The sequence below is a fragment of the Acipenser ruthenus genome, chromosome 4 (genome assembly GCF_902713425.1).
Source record: "Acipenser ruthenus chromosome 4, fAciRut3.2 maternal haplotype, whole genome shotgun sequence".
Taxonomy (NCBI): Eukaryota; Metazoa; Chordata; class Actinopteri; order Acipenseriformes; family Acipenseridae; genus Acipenser; species Acipenser ruthenus.
This window is the reverse complement of record NC_081192.1, coordinates 1,193,859-1,221,173: the sequence shown is the minus strand read 5'-3', so window position 1 is coordinate 1,221,173 and position 27,315 is coordinate 1,193,859. Positions and strand designations below refer to the sequence as shown.

At 41.0% G+C, this 27,315-nt stretch overlaps 1 protein-coding gene across 3 annotated transcripts; it reads right to left on the bottom strand.

Annotated features, from left to right (window-relative positions):
- Positions 1 to 9: 9 nt before the first annotated feature.
- LOC117399369 (prostate stem cell antigen-like) lies at positions 10 to 27,315 on the bottom strand. Of its 3 annotated transcripts, XR_009326754.1 has the most exons (4): positions 27,131 to 27,315; positions 26,988 to 27,038; positions 1,244 to 1,363; positions 10 to 525 (listed from the first exon to the last, which is right to left on the bottom strand). XR_009326754.1 is itself a non-coding variant. In XM_059021281.1 (3 exons), the coding sequence occupies exons 1-3, from the start codon at positions 4,692 to 4,694 to the stop codon at positions 323 to 325; spliced, it is 375 nt and encodes a 124-aa protein (XP_058877264.1). In that variant the 5' UTR covers positions 4,695 to 4,748; the 3' UTR covers positions 28 to 322. The 3 variants fall into 3 exon arrangements, 1 of the variants encoding a protein (XP_058877264.1); XR_009326760.1 differs by lacking the exon at positions 26,988 to 27,038 and having other exon boundaries at positions 15 to 525; positions 27,131 to 27,312; XM_059021281.1 differs by lacking the exons at positions 26,988 to 27,038; positions 27,131 to 27,315 and adding an exon at positions 4,643 to 4,748 and having other exon boundaries at positions 28 to 525.

Below are 27,315 nucleotides of genomic sequence, written 5' to 3'. Positions count from 1 at the left end.
TTTAATTATAAATATGGAATATATTTTTTCACAGGGAAGTACCCGCAACAATATCATATATATTTTTTTCATTTCATTATGAAATTCATATTTATTAGAAAAAAGTGCAGAAACTTCAGTGTATCTAATTGCTAAATCATATACTATATACTGTAACACCCATCAATGTGGAAATCAACAGAGAAACACACCCACACAAAGCACAGCACTTTCATAGTGAAAGGGGTTTATAATATCATAATATCACACTTCAACATGCAAGGGAAAAAACGCAGACACTCTTCCAAAGGACAATGAAGAATAGCGGTGGGTGCTGCTGTCCTTACGCTGTGATCCTGCTGACCAGGAAAAGCAGAGCTGCTGAAGCCCCCAGAAGCAGCACATTGAGCCTGGCAGTGGTGGAGCCATTCACGTTGCACAGGTCCGTGTTGCAGCACGTCACTTTTCCCTCAGAATTGGAGGCTGCAGCTGTAGTGTCGCAGATACTTTTCATGGTACATAGTTTTGTGATGCTATGAACTTTAACTGCAGAGAGACAAAAACAGGCTGGCATTGTTAAACATCTGCAGCAGAGGCACAAGTAAGAGATAGACCTACCTAGGCCATGATGCAAGCCGGCAACTATCGGAGGGCTCCGGGGCTTACTCACCCCCAGGAAATAAAAACGGGGCTTAGCCCTCCCGGGATATTGGTGACTTGCCTCCTTATAATCATTCAAGATTGGAAAAATATGAATATGGTAGCGTGGATCGGGACTTTCAAAGAAATCTCTTTGTATACTTACATAAAATAAACAGAACTTTAAAACGGGCCTGGGAGGGCTCAGCTGGTCTTGTTATATCTGTTTCCATGGTGATGCTATGTAAGGTTTAAAAAAGGGTCGTGGAGCAGGAGTGGGTTGCATAAATACAAGCGAGTTCATTTTTTTAATGTTAGTATAGGTGGGTTATTTTATTAAAGTCTATGTTCCTACAACAACTCCTATATCGTCGTCGATATTTACTTTTCTGGTTGTATCTGATTGTAGTGGCTATGGGGGAGGAGCAGGGTTTGAAAGCTCAGTGCCTAAACCATGGACTGACCAACATCTATTACAATCCAATTATTTACAATGGAAACTATATCATGGCAGAAACATAATCATATGGGGATAGGCAAAAAAAATAATAATGAAAACCGCATTTCAAACAGTTTTGTGACTAGGCAGAGAGGTAAACGCATGCTTGCTGTTGTCTTTACTCACGCGCTGTGATGACGGTGGTCATGCAGGTGTCGTCAGCAGAAGTGCAGTTCTGGACAGTCTTATTGTTGCAGGCCTCATTGGAGTCAGAGGCCGTACACGTGTAGCACAACAGGGCTTCCACTGCCAAGAAAAACAATAGTGTGTATTATCTCGATGAAAAGGAAAATATATAGCGCGTATTATCTCGATGAAAAGGAAATATATAGCGCGTATTATCTCGATGAAAAGGAAATATATAGCGCGTATTATCTCGATGAAAAGGAAATATATAGCGCGTATTATCTCGATGAAAAGGAAATATATAGCGCGTATTATCTCGATGAAAAGGAAATATATAGCGCGTATTATCTCGATGAAAAGGAAATATATAGCGCGTATTATCTCGATGAAAAGGAAATATATAGCGCGTATTATCTCGATGAAAAGGAAATATATAGCGCGTATTATCTCGATGAAAAGGAAATATATAGCGCGTATTATCTCGATGAAAAGGAAAATATATAGTGTGTATTATCTCGATGATCGTCATTTGAAAAACATTATATTATAACGTTTGCTTTTACTCAAAATTCGGGTTACTAGACATCCTGGAAAAACTGGGATTGTCCGAGTTTTCACCCTTGATTTTTTGACCCGGTCAGAAACAGTAAAATTGTTAACTCGTTCCGGTTTTGTACTCACATGGATGTGAGTATGGATTACAAAACTGTAGCATGAAGTACAAAACTGTAGCATAAAGAATCATGGATTATTTGTTTAATAATTATGATTAAGTTTTTTTTTTAAATTTTATTTTGGAAGTGCCACCCGCTAAGTTATCTTTTAAGTTAGTCCCTATTGTGTTTTGATTAACACAGTCATTTTTATAACTGATATGCTTATGTGTGCAGCAAACACTTGGTCACTGGTAAGAAATAACTTTACAATTTATCGACTGCAGGCTATGTATGTAGACTAAACTATACCAAAGCCAACGATGTTAGAGTTGTCTAACTTAGCTAGCTACATGACAACAATGTCAGACTTGTTTAACTAGCTAGCTGTCCCTTTAGTTTGTAACCATGTCAAAGAAAACCTGACAATGAAATAGCCGAGAAACTACAGAGGAAGAGGAGGTTTGTGATGGTACACAACCTGCACCCAGCCGCTGACGAAGAAATTGTGGGCATCCAGAGACCTATAGTTCTTCATTGTCAAACTTGTATAAATCCCTAAAAACAGTGATAGCAGTAACAACATGAGCAAACATGACTATAGAAGAGACCTCATAATCAAAGATTCAGTAAGCTGGTGTATATCTGATAACGTCGACTCGTAGGACATAACTTTAGCTAGTTAGGTTTAACTAGCTCGCTAAGTATCTTAGCTCGTTAACTAATGTAAACTCGTTTTGACCTAGCTAGCGTGGCAGATAAAAGCACAAAGCCATTTATAAAAAGTTCAAAGAAATCAGTACATAAGTAGCTATATATGTCTGGATATGTCACCTCAGGTCAGCTTGTTGGGTCGTTCCCCCAGCAATCATTTTACAATGCAAAGGGACAGTCTGCAAACCCTATATTATTAAGTTTTTTAATATATCTGGTCCGGTGTTCTGGGCCCAATGAATTAAAGTAGTCATGGGACATACTATTTACGTTTTAAGTTAATATAGCAAATTAAATATGTATTAATCGATTATGAAAATAAGCAGGATTTCAGTGGATCCCTATGAGAGGCACCGGTTTGTTTTCCCCCAAGCGGTGGGCGTGGCCTAAGCGTGGTGTGTATCTATTGGTTACTATGGGGCGGGACAAGAAGAGGAGAGAGAACGGTAGTTGAGTGTGGTGCAGTTGTTTTATTAACGAAAAATATTACCTCTGAATATCGGTTTAATTTCTGTTAAAACTAAAATATATCCTACTTGGTTATTTTTTTAATCACTGTAATTTACCTGCTTGTTTGTAATTTCTCTGATAGATAGTAACCAAGTTAATATATATATATATATATATATATATATATATATATATATATATATATATATATAAAATTGTACAGGACTGAGTAAAATTCCAATTGAATAAAAAACAAAAACCCCTACAAGAAGATACCTTCGGCCAGCTTTTGGACAGTGCTTTGAGTGACCGGCAACGCTCGAAGTTCCTCTGAGTTTAACCAAGCTGACGACGAGGTAAACAGACAGCCCTTGTTTTATCCCCTGCTGTGCTGGCACTGAACTCTGCTGGAAAAAAAGGGACGTGAAGGACTGCTGTGCTGTAAGTAGTTCATCTTGGGTTGTCTGTCGGGACTGTACTGTAAAATAACATTTGCTTACTAAGGTGGGTGTACATTAGTTTGTATTACATGCTGGATTGAGGTTGCAGTCTCTTCGGGGGTGTCATGTACAGAGGCAGAGTTGAGCGTTTCTTTATTTTTTGAGGAGGGATAAAAAAAAATCCCTTTATGTTTCTTTGAGAGCGATGTTTATTCGAGGACGGCGTCTATTAAAGCTGGTATCTGAGTGAGGCGTTAATTCAAGGTAATACGAGATATATAGATTAATATATATATCAATGGATTTTTTAAAATTATGATTATGTCATTATATACTTATTTAAATTGCTTCAGATTTGCTTCAGCTCGGTTTAAAATGCCAAACCCTCTCACTACTTGTCAAGTGGATTAAATTAATTATCTCCCAACAAAATGTAAGACAGAAAAGAAGTAGAAAAATCAACAAGATATGCTGTAAATAAAATGTGGTCCTATTTTACCATATATAGAGCAGAGTACTTGAATAAATACATTTTAATGAACAAGCTCCCGGCACACTTTGTTACATACAGAACCTTCACTGGCGAAACTTTACAAAACTATATCAAGTAGACAAATGAACTTGATCCCTTCATCTGTGTTATGGTAGGCATGTTATAGTAAAAATAATAAAATCATGGGTAAGGATTCTCAGTGCTGTATATTTTCACTGAAAAGACAGCTGCATAGTAAATGTACACAACAATGTTTTTTTTATTTAAAACAAAAGCAATTGCTGGTCTCTGGTAATAAATACATGTACATTTTAAATGCAGTTAAATGTGCATTATGTCACTGATGCTTAAAGTGAATATTATATTTGACCTATCTTTTAATGGTATTGCATAGGGTTTAATACAGGGTTTTCAAACTCTTGAACTGCATTCCCTTCTTCCTGTGTGCCTTGCTTCTCTCCCTTCCCCTGGATATTGAATAAACAATCAGTCACTGAAGCATCAATTTAGAGCTCTTCAATTCTATCAGTGTCTGGCTGAAATCCAGGCAACGCTATAATAAAACAGAGTAAGCACAGGCACTCAGGTGGAGCATGGTATACAAACACAACGTGGTGCTGTAGACATTATCTTATTAAATTGAACTTACCAGCACAGCTACCAACGAAAGCAAGAAGCAGCAAAGCAAGTGCGGTCTTCATGGTGGATCTGTAGGAGTCGCTTTCAGTCTCAGTATAGGAACTGCCTGCCTGATCTGCCTTAAATACTATTGAGGGGTCATTGTTTTCCGACATCCAAATATTTGACTTTTGTGATGAAAAGAGTGTTCATTTTTTCATTTCTTCTTGTTGCTTGGCTATAATCTTGGCCACGCCTCAAACAATGGCTTGTTCACCTCTTGAGATCATTTAAATACACACGAGAAAAGACCATTATTGACAAGACTATCACATTTGTTTGGTTTCCATCACGTGGTTGAAAATGCTGTTGAAGTAAAAGGAGGAGCCACATTAGTTGCTGTTGTACAAGCGTGATTTTAATCTTCGAGGAAGAACAAGAATCGAAATAGAACGCTTCAGTTACAAACTGCACACGAATCTGAATCTGTATTGGGCTTTTGCATGTCAGAGATCAGTTATCATTAATTAAGTAAGAATGAGAAAAGAGAAAAATTTGTTTAAAAGTCCAATGTGTCCTTGAAAAAGTCTGCGTTTTCTTTTAGATTGCATTGCCTGTTACTTTTCTATGCTCGAGATTATTCTGTTGTAAATTCAAACATTTATATTTCTGTTTCGTCTTTTCTTATTGAGATTTTAAAATATAGATAATTTGTGGATGACAATACTAACAATAATAATAATAATAATAATAATAATAATAATAATAATAATAATAATAATAATAATAATAAAGGACATAATACAATTAATATTTCTGAAATAACAATGCATCTGATTCAGAACTTTGTACAGATATAAATAGATATGAAAACAGGATAGAAGATAAGAAATCTTTAATTTTGTTTTGTAAAAAGCCATTGTCTGGTGTATAAGGGATATAATCGCGAGTACATTTAAATTCAAATTGGAAAGGCTTTCGCAAATCTTACATGAGTCATTCCATAGCAACTCAACCAGAGCTGTTGCCCGACCGTTTGAGAAATGCAAAAAAAAAATATTTTGGCTTGTTTTTTAATTTCCCCTTCGAGTTGTGACCTGGCAAAGGTTAACCTAAAGTGAAAAAGTGACCATGACCAGAAAAATTACTCTGGACTCAACTTAGACGCTACCATCATGTGTAGCGCCTCGTTCGACTCATAATGAATAGGGCTTTCGAGAAAAAAAATACCAGGAGAACCCTACTCACTTCTGGCAAATTGCCAGACGAGGGGTAACTGACAAGTTTTATTCGAACTTCAGCCCAACCCTTTACCCTGTAGGGGATGTGGGTCCTAAAATGTAAGTATTGCTGTAAGAACCTTAGGGACCACTCTTCTAAATTTTGGGAAACACTTTTGGTTTCCAGTCCCCCCACTGGTCATTAACCCCCTCTGAAATTTGAACTTTTGGTATTTCTACCAAGTTTAGGCTGAAATAACTCGCGTGGGGGCGGGGCTCCAAAAAATCACCCAAAGATATTTTTGAATAGATGAGATCTACAAGAATCAAGCAAAACATTTTGGTATCCGCGGCATTTTTGGCAGATTTTTGAAGTTGCATTTGTCATGTATTCAAGCATTTCCTATGGCCACTTTGGTGAGGCTAAAGTACCACATAGTCCTAACCGAACTGGCGTTATTCTTCAATTTTGCATTGTCTGGGGTTAGATCTAGAGTATAAAGTGACAGGGTGTGCTTCCAGTGGCACTAGCTTGAAGCTGAGGGGTTATGAACTTGCGTGTGGAATGTAGATTTTCTGGAGCCCCCCCCCCCCCCCCATTTGAAACCAAAAGCGTTTCACAATATTTAGAAGAGTGGTCTCTAGGGTTCTTACAGCAATACTAACATTTTAGGACCCGCATCCCCTTGTCTAGCAACTTGCCAACTTTTTCACTTTAGGTTGACCTTTGCCAGGTCATAGCTCGAAGGGGAAATAAAAAAATAAAAAAATAGATTAGTATTTCTGAGCTCAGCGGGCCCGAGAACGCCCACATGAATTTTTCTAGCAAAATCTAAGACGGTTGGGCAACAAAATGGCCCTTTTCTGGTTAAGTTGTTGTGGAATGATCCATATACAACTTCCTGATATATTCAGCACAAAGTTCTGGAAAAATGTAAAATTGGCCGACTGACAAAGTTTCAACAAAAAGCCATTGTCAATGTCTGCAGATTATTTATATAGCCTATTTGCACTATTACGTGGTTAAAAGTTAAGTTTGTTGTGCCTCCACTACCTTTATACCTTTTCTTTGCCCAGGTGTGGTTGTTAAGAACTATATTTTGTCAACAAAAGGAGTTTTTTTTCTTCTATATTCAATATTTTAACGTTAAAAGGAAACTGAAAGATGAAGTGAGTAGTTTACATGACAGCAGTGGTAATTATTATTATTATTATTATTATTTATTTCTTAGCAGACGCCCTTATCCAGGGCGACTTACAATTGTTACAAGATATCACATTTTACATTATTTCACATTATACAGATTCACATTATTTTATATACATTATACAGATATCACATTATTTTACATACAATTACCCATTTATACAGTTGGGTTTTTACTGGAGCAATCTAGGTAAAGTACCTTGCTCAAGGGTACAACAGCAGTGTCCCCCACTGGGGATTGAACCCACAACCCTCCGGTCAGGAGTCCAGAGCCCTAACCACTACTCCAAACTGCTGCTGCTGATTAAAGATTACCAAATCACAGACGTACTTAATCAATACTTTATATAAGTATTTACAAAGGAGGGTTTGTACAATATATCAAGGTTAGCAGAATGTACACAAACATCATTACCAGAGTTTGTTATAGAAGAGAATGAAGTATTAAGGGAGCTCACAGCACTTGAAATAAACAGAGCCCCAGAGCCTGATGGAATCAATCCAGGGGTCCTCAGGGAAATTAGAGAACACATTTTTAAACCAATATGTTATATATTCAACAAATCTAAATAAAGCAGCCACCCCACTGGACTGGAAAACTGGCAATGTTGTTCCTATATTTAAAAAGGGAGATACATTTCACCCTGGGAACTGCAGACAAGTTTAACATCAATCATTTGGAGCAACAGGCAGCCCCGGGCGATGTGGAGCAACAGGCTGAGGCAGAACCAGCAGGCATTCACCCTCTGCTGGTCGAGCTGGGAGCGGTAAGCTGTCCTCCCACGGCGCTTGGGACATAACCAGCAGGCATTCACCCTCTGCTGGTGGAGGTGGCGGAGGCAGAGGCAGCTCCTGCTGCTCTGCTCCTGGCGGTGGAGGTGGCGGAGGCAGAGGCAGCTCCTGCTGCTCTGCACCTGGCGGTGGAGGAGGCGGAGGTAGAGGCAGTTCCTGCTGCTCTGCACCTGGCGGTGGAGGAGGCAGAGGTAGAGGCAGCTCCCGCTGCTCTGCACCTGGCGGTGGAGGAGGCGGAGGTAGAGGCAGCTCCCGCTGCTCTGCACCTGGCGGTGGAGGAGGCGGAGGTAGAGGCAGCTCCTGCTGCTCTGCACCTGGCGGTGGAGGAGGCGGAGGTAGAGGCAGTTCCTGCTGCTCTGCACCTGGCGGTGGAGGAGGCAGAGGTAGAGGCAGCTCCCGCTGCTCTGCACCTGGCGGTGGAGGAGGCGGAGGTAGAGGCAGCTCCCGCTGCTCTGCACCTGGCGGTGGAGGAGGCGGAGGTAGAGGCAGTTCCTGCTGCTCTGCACCTGGCGGTGGAGGAGGCGGAGGTAGAGGCAGCTCCCGCTGCTCTGCACCTGGCGGTGGAGGAGGCGGAGGTAGAGGCAGTTCCTGCTGCTCTGCACCTGGCGGTGGAGGAGGCAGAGGTAGAGGCAGCTCCCGCTGCTCTGCACCTGGCGGTGGAGGAGACAGAGGTAGAGGCAGCTCCCGCTGCTCTGCACCTGGCGGTGGAGGAGGCAGAGGTAGAGGCAGCTCCTGCTGCTCTGCTCCTGCTGGTGGAAGCGGTGGAGGTGGCGGAGACAGAGGCAGCAGGTATTCTTCCTCTGCTGCTGGAGGCCTGGGCGCTGGGTGCTCGCGCTCCCCCTTCTGGGCGCTGGGTGCTCGTGCTTGCCCCTTCTGGGCGCTGGGTGCTCGCGCTCACCCCTTCTGGGCACTGGGTGCTTGCGCTCCCCCCTTCGTATTGCGTGGAGCATATGGCCAACGTGGGCCCATATGCCCCACAGCCAGGGCACAACTCCACCACGAGGTTCGCATTATAAACCTCCCAGCCATCATCATCCTCCTGCTGTTGCTGTTGCAGCTTACCTCTCCCCCTTCTCTTCCTGCTCCTTCTCCCCACCTTCCTCTCCTGAGCCGGTTCCTCCTCCTCATCCTGGAAGGGGCAGATCGCCACCGTGTGCCCGTACACCCCGCAAGCAAGGCACCAGCCTTGGTCCTCCAGACCACTGAGGAGGTCCTCCGGTTCCCCGCAGCCGTTTCTCCAGCCTTCCATTTTTATTTTTATATATATATATATATATATATATATATATATATATATATATATATATATATATATATATATATATATATTCCCTCAAAACACAAAAAACACTTTTTGAAAAAAATAAAAATAAAATGTCCTTTTCCTGGTCCCACGCAGGACACCATATATGGTCGAGCAGTTGTTGAGTGGTGTGTGTGGTGACGTCACGGACCAGGAAGTACCAGAAACAAAACAATGGATGGGCGGGTGAAGCTGAACGCTACTGCTCTCAGCGTATTTATTAAATAATAAAACAAAACAAAAGATTCAAACAAACAACAAAACCAAAGGGCGCGTTGGCCAAACAAATAATCAAACAAATAAGCGTGCTGGTTTTAGCACCAGCACGATACTTAGCAGTTGTTTTTAAATGTGTTTCCTCTCTCCTCGCTCTCTCCGCTCCCCGTACTCTCCTCTGTACACTCCTCCCCGCAGCACGGACAGCTGCAGGTTCTTATACTCTTGCCGAGGGGTTAACTAGCTGTTAATTCTCTTATTACCCCTCGGCCACAGTCTGCACGAGTTTAGTAAGGATGCGTGACTGTCAGCTAGTTAAATAATCAGTAGCTGATCAGTCACGCATCCTCACCAGGTTTTTAAAAATACAAAAACAATAATAAATACGCGGCGCTTTTATCCGTGCCGCAAACAATAATACAAAAACAGTGCACAAATATATAGTGGCGGGACACTCCGCCACAGTAGCCTAGCCTACTACTGTATAAGCAGAGTCTTTGATATTGAATTCTATGTGAATGCAAGGTAAGGAGGTGCAAACTGTTGCTTGATTGATCTAGGGTTGATATACTGCTGTATGTGTCTATTAAAGTAAAGCGTTCCTGCATTACACAGGTAGATGTTTAGTATCTGGCTTGGTCTATGTTACATACCAACGGTATGTACTGTGATACCGTGCTGTACTCGTGATTCTGTTTTGGGAGTTATTCTTTCAGCACCAAGAAAGCGTGCTTGGGAAAGTGATTAGTTTTCTTTCGGTCCAAAAGAACTATCATGATTGCAGCTTCCCTGTTTATTTTATAAACATGTATTAACACTAGTGATGCTGATTTCACAATCGTTCTTTTGAATATAATCATTATATAGATGTGGACGGAGCCTTGTATGATCGCTGGGTGTTTTCCATTGCTGTAGTACCTCAGAAAGCACCTGCGTTTCACTTGTCATTGGGTGAATGAGTAGCTGCTGAGAATTCCTTTAAACAGGTCATAGAGAACAGAACCAGGGGCCCTGGGTGGAAGCTGAAGAAGGGCATATTCAGAACCGAGGGGAGAAGGAGCTTTTTCACAGAAAGGGTGGTGAACCATTGGAACAGGCTGCCGGACAGAGTTGCTGAAGCAGACTATCGGATCCTTCAAGAATAGACTGGATGCTGTCATGAACAACACTGTATAACCCTCTCTGTGACCACATTAAGACCTTTAGCTAGCTGCCTGGAGGAAGGGCGGTCTGTCTAGCGACGGATTCCCAGAGGATTCATTTCCCCTACTATCCTGGTTCAGGTTTCTTTTGTTTTTCCTCTCCTGAGTGCTAACGGACCACGCTTGCATCAAAGCAAGCGAGCACAGATGGTCCGAATGGCCTTTTCTCGTTCTAAAATTTCTTAGGTGTGTGGGGGCTAAGTAAAAATAGTTCAACTATAAAACCTGGTTTTAGTTTCCTGCCCAGAAATAGTGGGTACCTGGAGGTCATATAACACAGTGAAAAGTATCTTAAACCCAAGAATAAGTCAGCTAGATGACTTTACAGAGCTACTGTATATGATTCAAACCCCATTTCAGACCCAACAGCTTGGTTCAGGGTCGCTCGTAACTTCCCACAGTATGTGTGACAAACCCGAGGTGAGATTGCTACATGCAGGACTCTCTTCACTTGTCTTGTGTAAAGGCCCGATCTCCCAGAGTGCACAGCCTTGTCCTAGGCACAAGCAGCTGAGCACAACTAGCAGACCGCAAACTCCACTGCGGCACATAATGAGAGAACATGTCCTTAAGGTAGATTGAACTTAGGCCGTGTAAGGTTTTAAAAGTCAGCAGCAAGATCTTGTAATCGATTCTACATTGTACTGGCAACCAATGAAGAGATGCTAAGATTGGGGATATGTGACCATGCTTTCTTGTTCTCGTCAAAACCTGTGCAGCACTATTTTGTACATACTGCAGCCTATGAATTAGTTTTGAAGAGACACCAGAAAGCAGAGCATTACAATAGTGCAACCTCAATGAAATAAAGATATGTATTAGTTTCTCAACATCAGGCACAGATAATGATCTAAAGCGAACAATGTTTTGTAATGAAAGAAGGACATTGTGGAAAGTGTGGAATCAAGCCTCATGCCTAGGTTAGTCACTTCAGTGACTAACCTAGGCACTCACCTCTTCAGAAAGCACCTGTAGAACTCCTCTGTTTTTCCCCTGGGACACTTATCACCCTTCCTTAAATGCGCTTTACTTGCTCTTATCTGCCCCCTATTTTACTGCATTTAATCCTCTACTTTAGAGTACTGTAATCTGCCAAGTGTTATTTAATCTGTAGTATTTTGTATTTAATTATATCCTGATGTAACTATCACTGACACTGTTATCTGTTGTATTATTGAATTGTATTTTGTCACACTTGTACTTGCTTGAACCAAAGTCATTGTATTTATCTTGCTCTTAATTGTATTATTACTTGTACTGTGATTCTTGAAATGTATTTGTTTATGACTGTAAGTCCCTCTGGATAAGGGTGTCTGCTAAGAAATAAATAATAATAATAATAATAATAATAATAATAATAATAATAATAATAATAATAATAATAATGTGAGCCTCATAAGAAAGTGTAGGATCAAGCCTCATGCCTAGGGTAGTCACTTCAGAGGTTAATGTGAGCCTCATAAGAAAGTGTAGGACCAAGCCTCACGCCTAGGGTAGTCACTTCAGAGGTTAATGTGAGCCTCATAAGAAAGTGTAGGATCAAGCCTCACGCCTAGGGTAGTCACTTCAGAGGTTAATGTGAGCCTCATAAGAAAGTGTAGGATCAAGCCTCACGCCTAGGGTAGTCACTTCAGAGGTTGGACTGATTTTACCCCCATCAATAACCAATGTAAGATTACCAGCTGTGCTAACCTGATGGGGAGACCCCAATAACATGACCTCTGTTTTTATTACAGTTTAATTGCAAAACATGTTGCTGCATCCAAGTTTTTATATCAGCTAAACAGTTACTGAGTACAGAAACAGCCAAAGAAACATCAGGTTTAGTCTGCAGATACATGTGTTTGTCATCAGCATAGCAACGATAATGAATGCCATGGCGTCTAATCATTTCACCAAGTGGAAGTGTAAACATTGAATAATACCAGTAATAAGCCATAACGGACAGCTAAGCTGTTTCCTGGTTAAACAAAACCCCAACATGTATTATTATTATTATTATTTATTTCTTAATAGACACCCTTATCCAGGGCGACTTACAATTGTTACAACATATCACATTATTATTAACTTTTTTTTTACATACAATTACATTATTTTTTACACATTATTTTTACATACAATAACCCATTTATACAGTTGGGTTTTTACTGGAGCAATCTAGGTAAAGTACCTTGCTCAAGGGTGCAGCAGCATTGTCCCCCACCTGGGATTGAACCCACAACCCTCCGGTCAAGAGTCCAGAGCCCTAACCACTACTCCACATTGCTGCTGTATTGTTTAGCCGAGGATCACAAATCACTGTTCCTTTCCTCTCTGGTTCCAGCTCCCTGGTAGTGTCTCAATGGATCCCTGAGCTCTTCTTTTATAAGATGGGGCTGCTCCCAACTTCTCACATGTTTTTGGCAGGGACAGGAATTAACCCCATCCCTGCCAACAACCACCAAAACACACACAAACACCACAACATTTACAGGCTGAGCTCTCACTCTGCCACAGTATGATCAACTCAAATCACTGTTAAATAAATACTGACTTCTTATTGTCTGCTGCATCACCGTGGGCGGGAGGGAATATTCATAAAAAAAAAAAAAAAAGAATATTATCCTGTTTTCAAGGTCCGGTTTGTTTTCAATGTAATAAACAACACTGATATATTTACATGCATCTTGAATGGTACGGCTGATGAAGTATCCTGCATATTGTACACCTTCAGATTGCAATTCAAAATAAACCAGTCCCGTTAGTGGTAGGATTGCAAATAGAAATAGTAATGATTTTAAGTAGGCTATATCTACAAAGATAAATACTGGACCAAAATGTTCAATTAAAACAGGAGGAACTCGTTCCAGTAACTACAGGGTAGTGGGTCAAAACCAGATCAAGACAAAACCTTCAACCCTATACCACACAATGACTCATTCCAGTAACTACAGGGGAGTGGGTCAAAACCAGATCAAGACAAAACCTTCAACCCTATACCACACTATGACTCATTCCAGTAACTACAGGGGAGTGGGTCAAAACCAGATCAAGGCAAAACCTTCAACCCTATACCACACTATGACTCATTCCAGTAACTACAGGGTAGTGGGTCAAAACCAGATCAAGGCAAAACCTTCAACCCTATACCACACTATGACTCATTCCAGTAACTACAGGGGAGTGGGTCAAAACCAGATCAAGACAAAACCTTCAACCCTATACCACACTATGACTCATTCCAGTAACTACAGGGGAGTGGGTCAAAACCAGATCAAGGCAAAACCTTCAACCCTATACCACACTATGACTCATTCCAGTAACTACAGGGGAGTGGGTCAAAACCAGATCAAGGCAAAACCTTCAACCCTATACCACACTATGACTCCAAATTAAAAAGAATTAACGTAAATGTAATGACTAACTTCCTATTTTTTAATCAATTAAAATGCTGCCAGACCAAGACAAAAGTGTCCGGACAGGGCATTAAAAGGGGTCTGATCGTCTTAAACCTACAAAAAAATATTACTCCTTCTCTATAGTTTAAATATGAAAAATAATTATCATTATAGCAGTCCCCATATTTGTTTAATTGTCCAGAATGCCTCCGGACTAAGACATGGGCATTAACAACAAGTCCTATTTCTATAGCGCCTTTCATCACAAGGATCCCACACACAAAAAGAGCAATTAAACCATTCAATGAAATACAGTCTAATACAGAATTCGATAAAAACAGAATTTAAAAAAAGAGATAGAAAATGTGGTTTTAATTATAAAAAAGCTAGTTTGTATAAATATACCATTGCTCGAGAGGTCTGAAGCACATTATTATTAGGTAAAAAAACACACTGGCCTTTATTACTGTAAGTTAAATATTATGAAAACAAATAAGAACATAAGAACATAAGAAAGTTTACAAACGAGAGGAGGCCATTCAGCCCATCTTGCTCGTTTGGTTGTTAGTAGCTTATTGATCCCAGAATCTCATCAAGCAGCTTCTTGAAGGATCCCAGGGTGTCAGCTTCAACAACATTACTGGGGAGTTGGTTCCAGACCCTCACATTTCTCTGTGTAAAAAAGTGCCTCCTATTTTCTGTTCTGAATGCCCCTTTATCTAATCTCCATTTGTGACCCATGGTCCTTGTTTCTTTTTTCAGGTCAATTCATGACAAAAGTGTAAAATCCAAATATAACATGACCACCTCGCAGTACCGGTGTAGGCTTGTGCTTCAGTCTCTTACAGTTACAACACTGATTCTGTTATTGTCATTTTCAACGATTATCAATAACGTATGACTCTGAAACTTAACCAGATTGCATTATTAAACTTCTGTCCCATGTATTTATTGAAGACGGTCCCTGGCCTGGCATCAAACAGCAGATAAGATCAAGGCCGGTGGGAGGTGTCGGTATACGAGTCCTTCAGGGTGTGGATAGGAGATCTGGGGCCAGTTGTACTGACGAGATCAGATCCCGGACCCAGGCTCCGATCTTGATCTTCATTTGAGCATGTTGCGTTGCACTAAACGGATCTCAGCTCAAACTAAGCTCAATTCGTTGCTTTATCCTACTTTTTTTTAAATGGAGGAATTACGACTGATTCGCCACTGCTGACAAACACGTGTACCTCGGGTATTTAAAGACAGAAAAAATTCACTTGAAGTTTTTGATGAGGAGGAGGTGCGAAAGCAGTACCGACTCGCACCATGTACAATATTAAAAGTTACTGACATGATTAATCCTGTAGTGGGGCCAACGACTGAGCGCAGCCATGGAAATGTATGTACAGTACGAATCTCTACTTCCTCTGTCTCCACTGTCTACTGCGCATCAAAACAAAAAATGCAAACTAATAATAATAATAATAATAATAATAAACCTTTATTTATATAGCGCAATTCATGCACAATACAATTCAAAGCACTTTACATACAGAAGAAAAAATACAAAAATTCAATAGTAAACAGTAAGGAAAGAGTACAGTTATTAAAAACAGAAGTAACAATAAAACATAAAAATGTTATGGAAAAGCTATATTAAAAAGGTATGTTTTTAATGGAGATTTGAAGATTGCAATTGAAGGTGAATCTCTGATAAAAGGGGGTAAGGAGTTCCAGAGTGTGGGGGCATTAAAACAGAAAGCAGCCTCTCCCATCCTTTTACCATTCACCCTCGGAATACATAAATGGCCAGCATTTGCAGATCTCAGAGTGCGTTCAGGCTGATAAGGAATTAGCATATCATTTAGATATTGTGGAGATAGTCCAATCAGTGCTTTAAAAACTAGTAATAGAATTTTAAAATCAATTCTGTAATGCACAGGAAGCCAATGCAATGATGCCAACACAGATGTAATGTGAGCCCTTTTTTTTGTTCTAGTTAGCATTCTAGCAGCAGCATTTTGCACTAGCTGTAGACGTGATATAGCATGACTTGTAAGTCCAGAGAATAAAGCGTTACAGTAATCTAACCTAGAAAAAATAAAAGCATGTACTAATTTCTTTGCATCATCCAAGGACAATAATGATCTAACTTTCGCAATGTTTCTTAAATGATAGAAGCACACTCTAGTAATGTATTTTATATGTGGTTCAAAGGAAAGTGCAGAATCAAAAATAACCCCCAAGTGACGCGAAGCGCTCGTGTGTCCAGGGCTTTAGGATGTAAAAGGCATGGTGCAGACTAGACACAGTATAAAAAGTGTAGGCATTAATGAATGTGTTATCTGTAAGTTTGCTTTCACTTTGAAGCGTTTTATTACTGCGCACTCACCAGAGGTAGGCTCACCAGATGAGTGCCTCTTGTGGCGACACGTCCTGGCTAAATTGAGCTACAACAATATTACACTGAACATGGTTCCTGCAGCTCTCAGCTGAGCAAATTTAAGACCTTTTAAGACTTTTTAAGACCAATCTTTAGAAAATGTAAGACCCATTTTCACATCAAGTATACCAAACATAAATACTAAAATTGTGACTAGTTCAAATACCATCTAATAATTATTTATTCAAGCTGTATGACTTGTAAAAGAATCAAACATTTTGATGCTAGTACAATACATACAGTACCGATGCAATGATAACAGTTGATGACAAGGGTTACTGTTCAATCTTTCTTTAATCAATAGAGCAGCAGTTCATTCCAGCTGATCAACAAACAACTCAATTATATATTTATGAAATCTTAAATGAGAAGAGCAGAGATGATTCTATAAATACTTATTATTTTGTTTATTGTGTCATAAGTTGTGATAAAATGATAATGGTTTATACATAAAAATCTAAAGAAGAATATTTTACTACTTTTAACTAAGAAGACGTCACAAATAAGACAACAGAAGGAAAAGAGTGCCGTGTACAGGAGAAAGAATACAAATCAGCACCCAATGAAATACTGAAGCAGGAGGATAGCGGTCTAAACCGTGACTGAGGTAAGCCTGCTTTCTACAGCTACTCTACAGTAAGGGGCAAGGAAACTGACTTTAAAATGTATTAAATACTAAAAAATAAAATAAAAACACAACAAATACATCTTGTATAAGAATGAAGCCTGAGATGGAAGGTGGCAGTTTGAAAAGGAGGGAAACCCCCGATCCCTGCAGGCTGGCTGCAGAAACTGTGACATCGAATTCCAAACCAACTGCCACTAGCAAAGGGGGGTCCAGAGAGCTTTGAAATACGATACCCAGCAGAGCTGAGGACTGTACAGGCTAGGAAGACCTTTAAAAATGCTCTTTTAAAAGACAGCCCAGAGACACTAATGGCAGACTTCTCCCTATCTGGAGAGACCAGGACCAAAACAAACCTGGTGTTCTTCACAGAGCAGCCAGCCGCCTGGTTCAAAGCTCTGTGTAACACATTCAGGCACTTTAAAAGAAAAGGCATCTGCAATGGCAGACAATTAGTGATAACTGAAGACACAGACCCTGACATCACTGTGTTTACATGCAATATCTATCACAATGGCACTGTGCTGATACAAGGCTACGAGGCCAGCCTAGACACTTTTGAACAGTCTTTCCTGACAGTGAAGCAACAGGCTGACAAGGAGAAGCCGCGCACTGACTGCACACAGCATGGCAGACAGGGTGCGGACTGTAGTGCTGCAGACGCCACACCCAGCACAGAGCCTGCCAGGAACACTGCCCAGCCAACCCCCAGTCTGTCACCAAAGATGCTCAGCCCTGTGAAAGCCATCAAAGACTGCCTGTCAGACCTGGAGAGGGAGTTTACTGAATTCAGAGAATCAGTCACAGCCAAACTAAACAAAGGAGAAAGTATAGAACAGCTAAAAGACGAAATCAATAAAATAAAAAATGAACATAAAGTAGTGTTGGCTGAACTGAAAGCTCAAGTGAGTGAGCTGCAGTTAGAGAACGATCGTCTGAAGAACGGCATGAAGAAGGTCAGAGAGGAGCTCCAGAAGAAGGCACCGCTCAGTGAGACCTGGAGCCTCCACAGAGAACTGCAGAGTCTGAAAGACACACTGGCACAAACAGATATACGCAGCACGACAGCACCAACCAGGACTGAGAGTCAGATTCAGCCTCAGATTGAAAAGGCAGAGACAGCATTGGCTGCTGTAGAGAGACAAAAGGGGAAGTCGCAATCCCAGTCCTCAGAAGGGGACATTCTCAACAGCGCTGTGAACCCCACACAACAGCAGAGAAGAAACACAACAACCAACACCAACACAGACATAGACAATGCAGAGCACGAGGCACCAACCCCATCCCCTGAAGAACAGACTCAACCTTCAAACCCCCAAAACCTTCAACAAACACCCCAGCCTGACGTGGTGATTCTCATAGACTCCAACGGGCGCTACCTTGACGAAAGGCGGCTGTTTCCAGGAAAGCGAATCACTAAAATCAGATGCCCCAATACAGAGAGAGCATTCCAGATTATAGCAAAGCCACGGTTTGTAGCCACAAAATACATCATAATCCACACTGGGACAAATGATCTGCCGCAGCATTCAGAAGATCTGCCCAAATCACTGGAACAACTGGTCAAACTGGCCACACAGCGATTCCCTGCAGCCAAAATCATTCTTTCCACATTGCTGCTGAGAAAAGATGTGCCAGAGCACAGTATTCATGAGATTAACAGGAAGATCTCAAACAGCTGTGCTTGCCTCCCCAGTGTGCACGTAGCTCATCACCACGCCCTCCAGCACAGACACCTGTATGACGAAGTCCACCTCAACCAACAAGGGATGAAAATCTTTGCAAAAACCATCAAGGACCCAGCCAGGACCAGCAGAGAGCCAATGCCAGCCCGCCACACAAAGAGATACAGAGCGCTCGGAAGGACAGGCCCCCAAGAACCCACACCATCTGCACATGGATTCACCAGGAGCAGCACCCCCCCGGCCCCCCAGACCCCCCCACCTCCAATCCTCAGGAACAGTCCCAGCGCCGCCCCCAGATACCACCAGAAGAGATACGCAGCAGCAGCAGCTTCAGGTCCAGCGGACTCAACGACTTCCGAACTGAGTGACATCAAGCAACTCCTTCACATGATCTGCTCCAGATTACTAACAGCATAGGCTGCAACAAGGGTGAGCAATGGACTAGCTAATGTGTCTATAAGGTGTGTGTATGAGCATGTACAAGTGTGAATACATCAACTCCCAGTCATCTTCTGACATTAACCTTTGAATATCAAGATCAGAAAACCTCTGGAGAGTATATATTTACACTTCTCAGAAAAAACAGTACTAATAATAATAAAAACAACAACAATAATAGAACTCTTTAGAACGGTTCATAAACAGTTGTGTTCACAACTTCTCACCATAAACAGTTCTATCAGTAGCAACGATCTCGTTCAAAATCAGCAGCTGGAATGTTCAGGGCTTGTGCTCTTCAGTGTTTGGAATGAAGAGTTCAGTCCCTGGTTTTGTAAATAGTTTAAAAGACAGGTATGTAATTATTCTTTGTGAAACATGGCTCAGTGCAGATGTGTCTAGTCAATGTCCTGTGGGGTATGGGGAGCTCAGAGTGCCCTCCCTAAAGAGTACGAAAATCAAACATGGCAGAGAGTCAGGCGACATAATTGTATGGTATAAAGGGGAAATTTCTCATTCCATCAGCCCGGTAAAAAGAGGAGTTTCACATTTATGGTTAAAGGTGAAAGGAAGCATTTTCCAAATGCACAGAGATCTCTACCTGTGTGCGGCACACATACCACCCTCCGACTCCCCTTATTATAATGAGGAGGTTTCCACAATCTGGAGTCAGAGGTGCTGCACTTCCACACACTGGGGAATGTGCTGCTGTGTGGAGACTTGAACTCCAGAACAGGCAGAGAAAATGATTTTATAACAATAGAGGGAAATAAGTACATCTTTGGAAATTCTCCTTTGTACCAAGACTCTATCACACTAAACAGAAACAGCTATGACAGTGTAGTCAATAAGAATGGGAAACAGCTGCTGCAGATGTGCAGAAGTGTAGGAATGTACATTGTAAACGACCGGACTAGAGGAGACTCTCTAGGAAGGTTCACCTTCAGCTGTGCTCGGGGCTGCAATGTGGTGGACTATTTCATCACTGACATGGACCCCCAGCTCATTAACAGCTTCATAGTCAGGCCACAGTCCACCCTGTCAGACCACAGCCAGACAGTGCTGTTTTAAAAAGGTCAGCACAACCCAACATTGGTGTAAACACAACACACACATCTATACAAACTCCCACCCACCTATAAATGGAAACAAACCAGCCATTTACAATACCAGGAAATCATCAACAGTGACAATCAAACACATGTTAAACCATTTCTTACATAAAAGCTATCAGACTGATGCAAATGGAGTCAATCTGGCTGTGAGAGACTTCAGCAAAATGTTACTAATAGCAGCAGACAAATCAGAATTAAGGAAAACAAACACAATTATTAAGATCCAGAAAACAATACCTAAAGAAAAATGGTTTGACAGGGAATGTAAAGCAATGAGGAACAAATTAAGAGAACTATCTAATCTGAAACATAGAGACCAACAAAATAAAGAATTACGACTCAATTACTGTCAAACTTTAAAACACTACAAACACACACTTAAAAAGAAAAAACAAGCCTATGTGAGCAAACAATTATTACAGCTTGAACAATCAATTGATAATAGTTATTTCTGGTCAAACTGGAAGAATCTGAACTCCAGTAATAGTAACAAGGAATTGGCAATCCTTAAAGGAAATATTTGGAAAGAATATTTTGAAAAACGTTACAAACCAATCCCAAAAAATAATCTAACTCTAAATCAAAATGGATTACTTGATAAATTAGCAAACCTGGAAAGAATTATTAAAGATAATCAATCACCTCTAGATGCCCCAATCACCCTGCAGGAGGTGACAGACAAACTGAAGTCCCTCTCAGCCAGGAAAGCCTGTGGCCTCGACAGCATCAGCAATGAGATGTTAAAATACAGCAACACCCATCTGAAAGAGGCCCTGGTGAAACTGTTTAACATCATTCTGAGAACAGGCTGCTTCCCAGAGATCTGGAACAAAGGGCTCATTACACCAATTTATAAAAATGGAGACAGATTAGACCCGAATAATTATATGGGGTATCTGTGTAAACAGTAACTTAGGGAAAGTATTCTGCAGTATTATTAACACCCGAAAACTGAACTTTCTGACAGAACACAGCGTGCTGAGTAAAAGCCAGATAGGCTTCTTACCAAAGCACCGCCCTACAGACCACATTTACACCCCGCAGGCCATCATGAACAAGCATGTCAATCAGACCAGCAAAGGAAAAGTGTTTGCTTGTTTCATCGAGTTTTTCACACAGGGCAGGGGAGTGAGACAAGGGTGTAACATCTATGTGGATGAGTTGGTGTGATAAAGAGAGAAAGGATCGATGCTGCAAATCTCCCTCCCGATTAGAAAGGGCGCTGTGTAAGGGGGAAGGTATGCTGCCTCCTAGATTTGCCACCTCGGTGGTAGGTGGAAACCGGAAGGTGACCATATTAGGACGGGCACGTAGCTGCAAGTACTCCGGACGATTCCATTGCAGTCAGCTGCGGGGCAGCCCTCTATTGCAGAAACCATGGTGACGCATTGACTGCAGGGAGGAGTTTGCTGGGTACAAAGGGGAAGCAGCTACGTCAATACCTGAACTTTTGCACTGAGAGAAATGAGCCACCAGCCGGAGCTGTTCTCGTTTTGTTTTGTGTTACGTGCTGTCTGTGTTTGTCTTTACAGCGGAGGAGTAGGAGCGAGGGGCTGCAGCCACTGAGCCAGCACAATCCCTGGAGCACTCCCCTCACAGCACGGCACCAACCACTCACCACAATCCCTGGAATATCAGAGCACAGTTTTCGTGCACGGAGGATCGTGGATTAGGAGTGTTTTTCTTTTGTTATTTTGTTTCATAAACTTTATTAAATAAATCATGGACATTTTGGGAGAATTTGGTTTGGACATTGTATTTATTGCACCACGTCACTCACATCCTGTCACAGTTGGCTACAGTGCTGGAGCAGTCCTCTGTCCCAGGAATAACTGTGGATGACACTCAAATTAAATGCTTGCTCTATGCTGACGATCTGGTTCTGTTATCTCCCACAGAGCACGGGCTGCAGCAGAGTTTGAACCTGCTGGAGCAGTATTGTGAAACATGGGCTTTAAACATAAATATGAACAAAACAAAAATTATGATTTTCCAAAAAAAAGCCAGGATACAGGGAAATAAATACCAGTTCACCCTCACTGGCAAAACATTAGAGCACACAGCAAATTACACCTACCTGGGACTAATGATCAGTACATCAGGGAGCTTTAACCCAGATGTCTGTGTACTGAGACAAAAAGCCAGCAGTACCATTCATGCAATAAAGAAACGGGTGCATAACCTAAAACCATCAATCACGGTCTGGATCAAACTCTTTGACCAAGTTATACAACCAATCCTTTTGTATGGCAGTGAAGTTTGGGGTCCCACTCTAAATTGTGAATACAGTAATGGGAACAAAAGTCCAAAAGAAATCTTACATTTAGAATTCTGCAAAAACATCTTGCAGTTGCACAGAAATGCTCCAAGCAATGCTTGTAGAGCTGAGCTAGGACGTCTTCCCTTACTGCTCACTATACAAAAGACAGCTTTGAGGTACTGGAGCCACCTGAACCAAAGCAACCCCGAATCCTACCAGTGCAAGACCCTGAAGAGCCAGGAGAGCTACTCAAATAAAAAGACCATCAACTACATGATGGAGAAGCTCTGTGAGGAGAACCAGATCAGCATCACAGAGCCTCAGAACAGCTGCTCTAATCAGGCCCCAGTGAGATCTAAAATAACCACCGCCCTGGAAAACAAATACCTGATACACTGGGAGAGCCAAGTAAAATCACAGCATAAATTAGAGTGCTAGCAGAGTTTAAACAGACCAGACGCCCTGGCAGAATATCTGGTCAGAGTTAAAGACCAAAAACAAAAACAACTACTGACCAAATACAGATTGAGCGACCACACATTAGCAATCGAAAAGGGTCGACACAGAGCCACATGGAGACCCAGAGAGAGGAGACTGTGTGAGCACTGTAAGTTAGACCACATAGAGACAGAGCTCCACTTCCTACTGCACTGCCCCAAATACAAGCTGCTCAGGGACACATTCATACCCAAATTCACGAGGCACATAAGTGACTTCACCCACCTCACAGAAACTGAAAAACTACAAATATTTTCAGGAGAGGTGGGGATAACATGTGCACTAGCTGCTGAATATGTGACTGCCTGCCACAGTCTAAGAGAAACAAATGAACCTGCACTGAAAATCGTTTTTTGTTTTTTTTTATTGTGTCTGTTTATAGACTGTACCTGTCTGTTTGTATGTTAATTTTGCTTTGGCAAAACTTGTTTATTCCTGTCATGCCAATAAAGTTTATTGAATTGAATTGAACTGAAGAGCTGTCAAAGCTGGGAAAAACAGCACTCTCACTTGACCTACGTTCTGACACGTTATAAACATTAAATTAAATATAGTCTGGAGATAACATAAGAGTTTGAATCATTAGCATTGTTTAGCAATCAGTATCGATCGAATTTAATCTTTAAAAAAAAAAAAATCCATTGCATTTCTTACTTGTTTTTTTTCTATACATTTGGACTCACTCATTGTTTTTTACAACAAAGAGAGGCTTGAACGAGTGGTATTTGTGGAACTAATCCGTTGTGTTTATTCAGCAACACACATAGGCTACAACTAGTAGTGATTCATTTTATTTATTTTTTGTTTGGCAGACTTACACATAGTAAACTAAGAAGAACTGTAAAAAAAAAATAATAATAATTATGGTGCACAAACTGATTTTCTGACAGCGTGAAGCAGCTCTCTAGAAAGTACACACCGTGTGGATCATAGATATATAGCTATGGTCTGGAGGCCATTTTGTTACTGACGCCATTTTGGCTCATACAGAGTTCTTATCTTGCACTAAGTAAGCGGGAATTTGGATCCAACGTGGCACATACGGTCTTCCGTTTCATAACACTCAATGAGTTGAGAGACAACCCGGTTTCCTTGTTACAACGAACAAATCAGCCACTCGATAGGCTGGTAACTTGACTCCTGTGCGCCACAAAGCTTGTTCATAGGGTGAATCAAAAGAACCGATTCAATGGGGACTCTGATCCGATTCCCATCGTTCACCTAAAGCCAGGTTTACACTACACGATGTTTTCAATCGGGAGAAGCAGCGCCACGCACACGTACCGATTAAACTACGACTTCTCACTGTAGATCGGGGGATTGCAAGCTACACACACTATACGAGATATCTTGTCGCGGACTGCGCCTATTTTCATTGCAGAATCGTAGACATCATTTGGGAGAATCACGGACTCAATCGAGGAGGCGATCGCTGTTGTCTGTGCATTGTTTTGCACAGATAAAAGTAGAAAACGCTGAGAAGATCCATTTGGACGCGCAATTGGCTTATGTAGATTTTGTTATTAATATTTCTCAATGATATGAAAAAACATTAAATACTAGAAAAATATTCTCATTAAAAAATATATTTTACTTGCTTCCAAACTGCTTTCATTATGACGGTGCACAGGAAATGGCTTTAAGAATTCCAGATTCTTTAAAATCAATTTCTGCCTGGAAGCGAGGTCCTTTGCCCCACTCCCACTGTGACGAGGTTTCAGGAGCTTTCTGTGTGTGTTTCGACTTCTACCACTGACCAAAAATAATTATAAATACATATTACAGTATCATTATTCGTATCTATATAATTGAAAGCATACAGTAATGCATTTTGAATATGTAAGTACCATGTGCGTATAATAGGACCGTGGATATTGCTAATTTCATACTCTGCAAATTCCAGCATGAGAATTTATACTTCAGGGGCATATACTGCACAAATGTTCAATATTGCGATAAAAAAAAAAAAAAAGTTTGTAACAGTTATAACATTAGGCTATAGCAATGTCAATATTTATTTCATTGACGTCTGTGCTCTGAACCAACTCGAGTCGAGGTGCATCCAAAATAATAAAATCGAATCTGTTCAAAAAGTGCAACACTCGCTCCTAGTACAAAATATTTATTAGATTAAAAGATTGGCGTGGGAGATTGGCCGTCAAGCGGTCGTCAGATGAATAATTTGAAGACTTTTATAAATATTTTGTACTACGAGCGAGTGCTGCGCTTTTGAACAGACTAGAATACCACTTTAATAGCTACTACAAGTTTGTTATAGGTTTAAATATGCAACAACGTAATCTACATTCTCTCTATTTCACACACAGACGCGCACCCCTCCTCCTCGTATTTGATTAAATTAGCAATACAAGCATACAGTAGGGGTTTGAAAGGGATATCGAATACGAGTGACTGTAGAAATTGATTCTAATGAGAGCACACACAGTATCTGCTCCTTTGTAAAAACCTGTGAAAAGAAATAATTTAATATATTTGCTATTTTTTTCTTCGTCTATGATTTTGCCATTTGTGTCTCTTAGACATTTAACCTCCTCTTTGAATGTTCTCTTGCTGTTATAATATTGGAAAAACATGTTGGAATTGGTTTTAGCCCCCTTAGCAATGTTGATTTCTATCTCTCTCTTGTCCTTTCTAACTTCCTTTTTGACTTGTGTTTGCAGTTCCGAGTACTCTTTCTGTCTACTTTGTTTTTGGCCCCTTTTAAATGCTCTGAAAAGTGTCTTTTTTTCGCTGAATATTTTTTTAATTGATCTATTAAACCATTTTGGCCATTTTGTTTTAGATTTAGATTTGTCTACTTTTGGGATGTAATTGTTTTGTGCCTCTAGTACTACATTTTATAAAAACAGCCATCCTTTTTCAGTGGGTATTTTCTCTATTTGACTCCAATCTACTTCTGTTAGTCTCTGTTTCATACCTTCATAGTTTGCTTTTCTAAAATTGTAAACCTTAGCTTTAGTCATTACGTTTGGGGTTTTAAAAAACACTTCAAATGAGACCATGTTGTTGTCTGAGTTTGCCAATGGTTCTCTGGCCTCTGTTTTAGTTATTCTGTCTTTGTTATTTGAAAAGACTAAATCAAGGCATGCCTCCCCTCTAGTCGGTTCCTTGACAAATTGTGTTAGTGTGGCGTCCACGACCGATTCTCTATTTAACTGTACAGGTCGCGATGCAGACTACGCCATCTATAGTTTAACGAGAAATAGAACCTCACATAACCTTATTAATCTAGCAGCAATATTTGGGTACCCCACACAGAGCCCCTCTCAAATAAATGAAAAGACAAAAGAATGGAAATTGGTTGTGCCAACAAAATCTTTATTATCAACAACAACACTAAAACCCACAATTGCTGCAGTGCAATTACACACAATCCTAACCATATATCTTGCACAATAGAATAATTGCTTATTTATTGTCCCCAGCGACACCTAGAGGAGAGATAGAGAAACATCCATCCAATTAATAAATATTTGGCTGCTCCACCCACCAAAGCCCAGAAGGGCAGTCAACCACCACCTGTGATAAAATAAACAAAAAGAAACCACACGTGAATTATTAAAGTAAATATATTAAAAGTGTAACTCTAAACAATCACCACACCAAACATAATAGTGCACAATTCAAAAAGAAAACACAACCCAGCACCTTACTTGACTAAACGTTCAATGCTCTGTAGAGCAGAGCAGCTACAATAGCGACGCTCTCCCTCGCAGCTCCTATAGACACACACTAAAAGCTAGCTAAACGCTGCACGATACTATTAAAACTGTAAAGACAAATAAAAACGTGCGTACACAAACTAAAACAAACAAGGGACAATAATAAGCAAAAACAATGTGCAAGATAAACACAGGGAAAGACAACTAGCAGAAACAGTGGCTGGCGGCGTTCCACTTCCTACAACAACAAAAGAAACCTTGTTACGCCGCACCACCACAACAAATCTAACGCAGCAGTTACATTGAAAACACAGTTTCCATTACCTCGGGAGAGTCCGGAATACTGACGTCCAAAAGAATATCCGCCGACTCGCCCTACAATATACCAATACCATAAAACCAGGACACCAAAAGAGTACTGCACATAAAAATTAAGAGGGAGCAAAACAATAGTGCAACCGGCTTACCTCGTCACAGGGGGAACCACGGGAACACAGGAACACCAAAACACAGCTGCACATCGACTACCTGGTTCTCTTGCACCCTTATGGTGCCGATATTTATACTGCCAACAATTAACACTTCCTGGTTCCCGCGGTCCCACCTGTTACATTCTACCCCCCCTATTTTGCGTCGACGCCCCCGTCGCCAA

Coding starts and splice junctions, on each gene's coding strand:
- LOC117399369 (XM_059021281.1), bottom strand. CDS start 4,694: ATGAAGACCGCACTTGCTTTGCTGCTTCTTGCTTTCGTTGGTAGCTGT. Junction 1,364..4,642: donor TTTCGTTGGTAGCTGTGCTG/GTAAGTTCAATT, acceptor TTTTCTTGGCAG/TGGAAGCCCTGTTGTGCTAC. Junction 526..1,243: donor GACCACCGTCATCACAGCGC/GTGAGTAAAGAC, acceptor GTCTCTCTGCAG/TTAAAGTTCATAGCATCACA.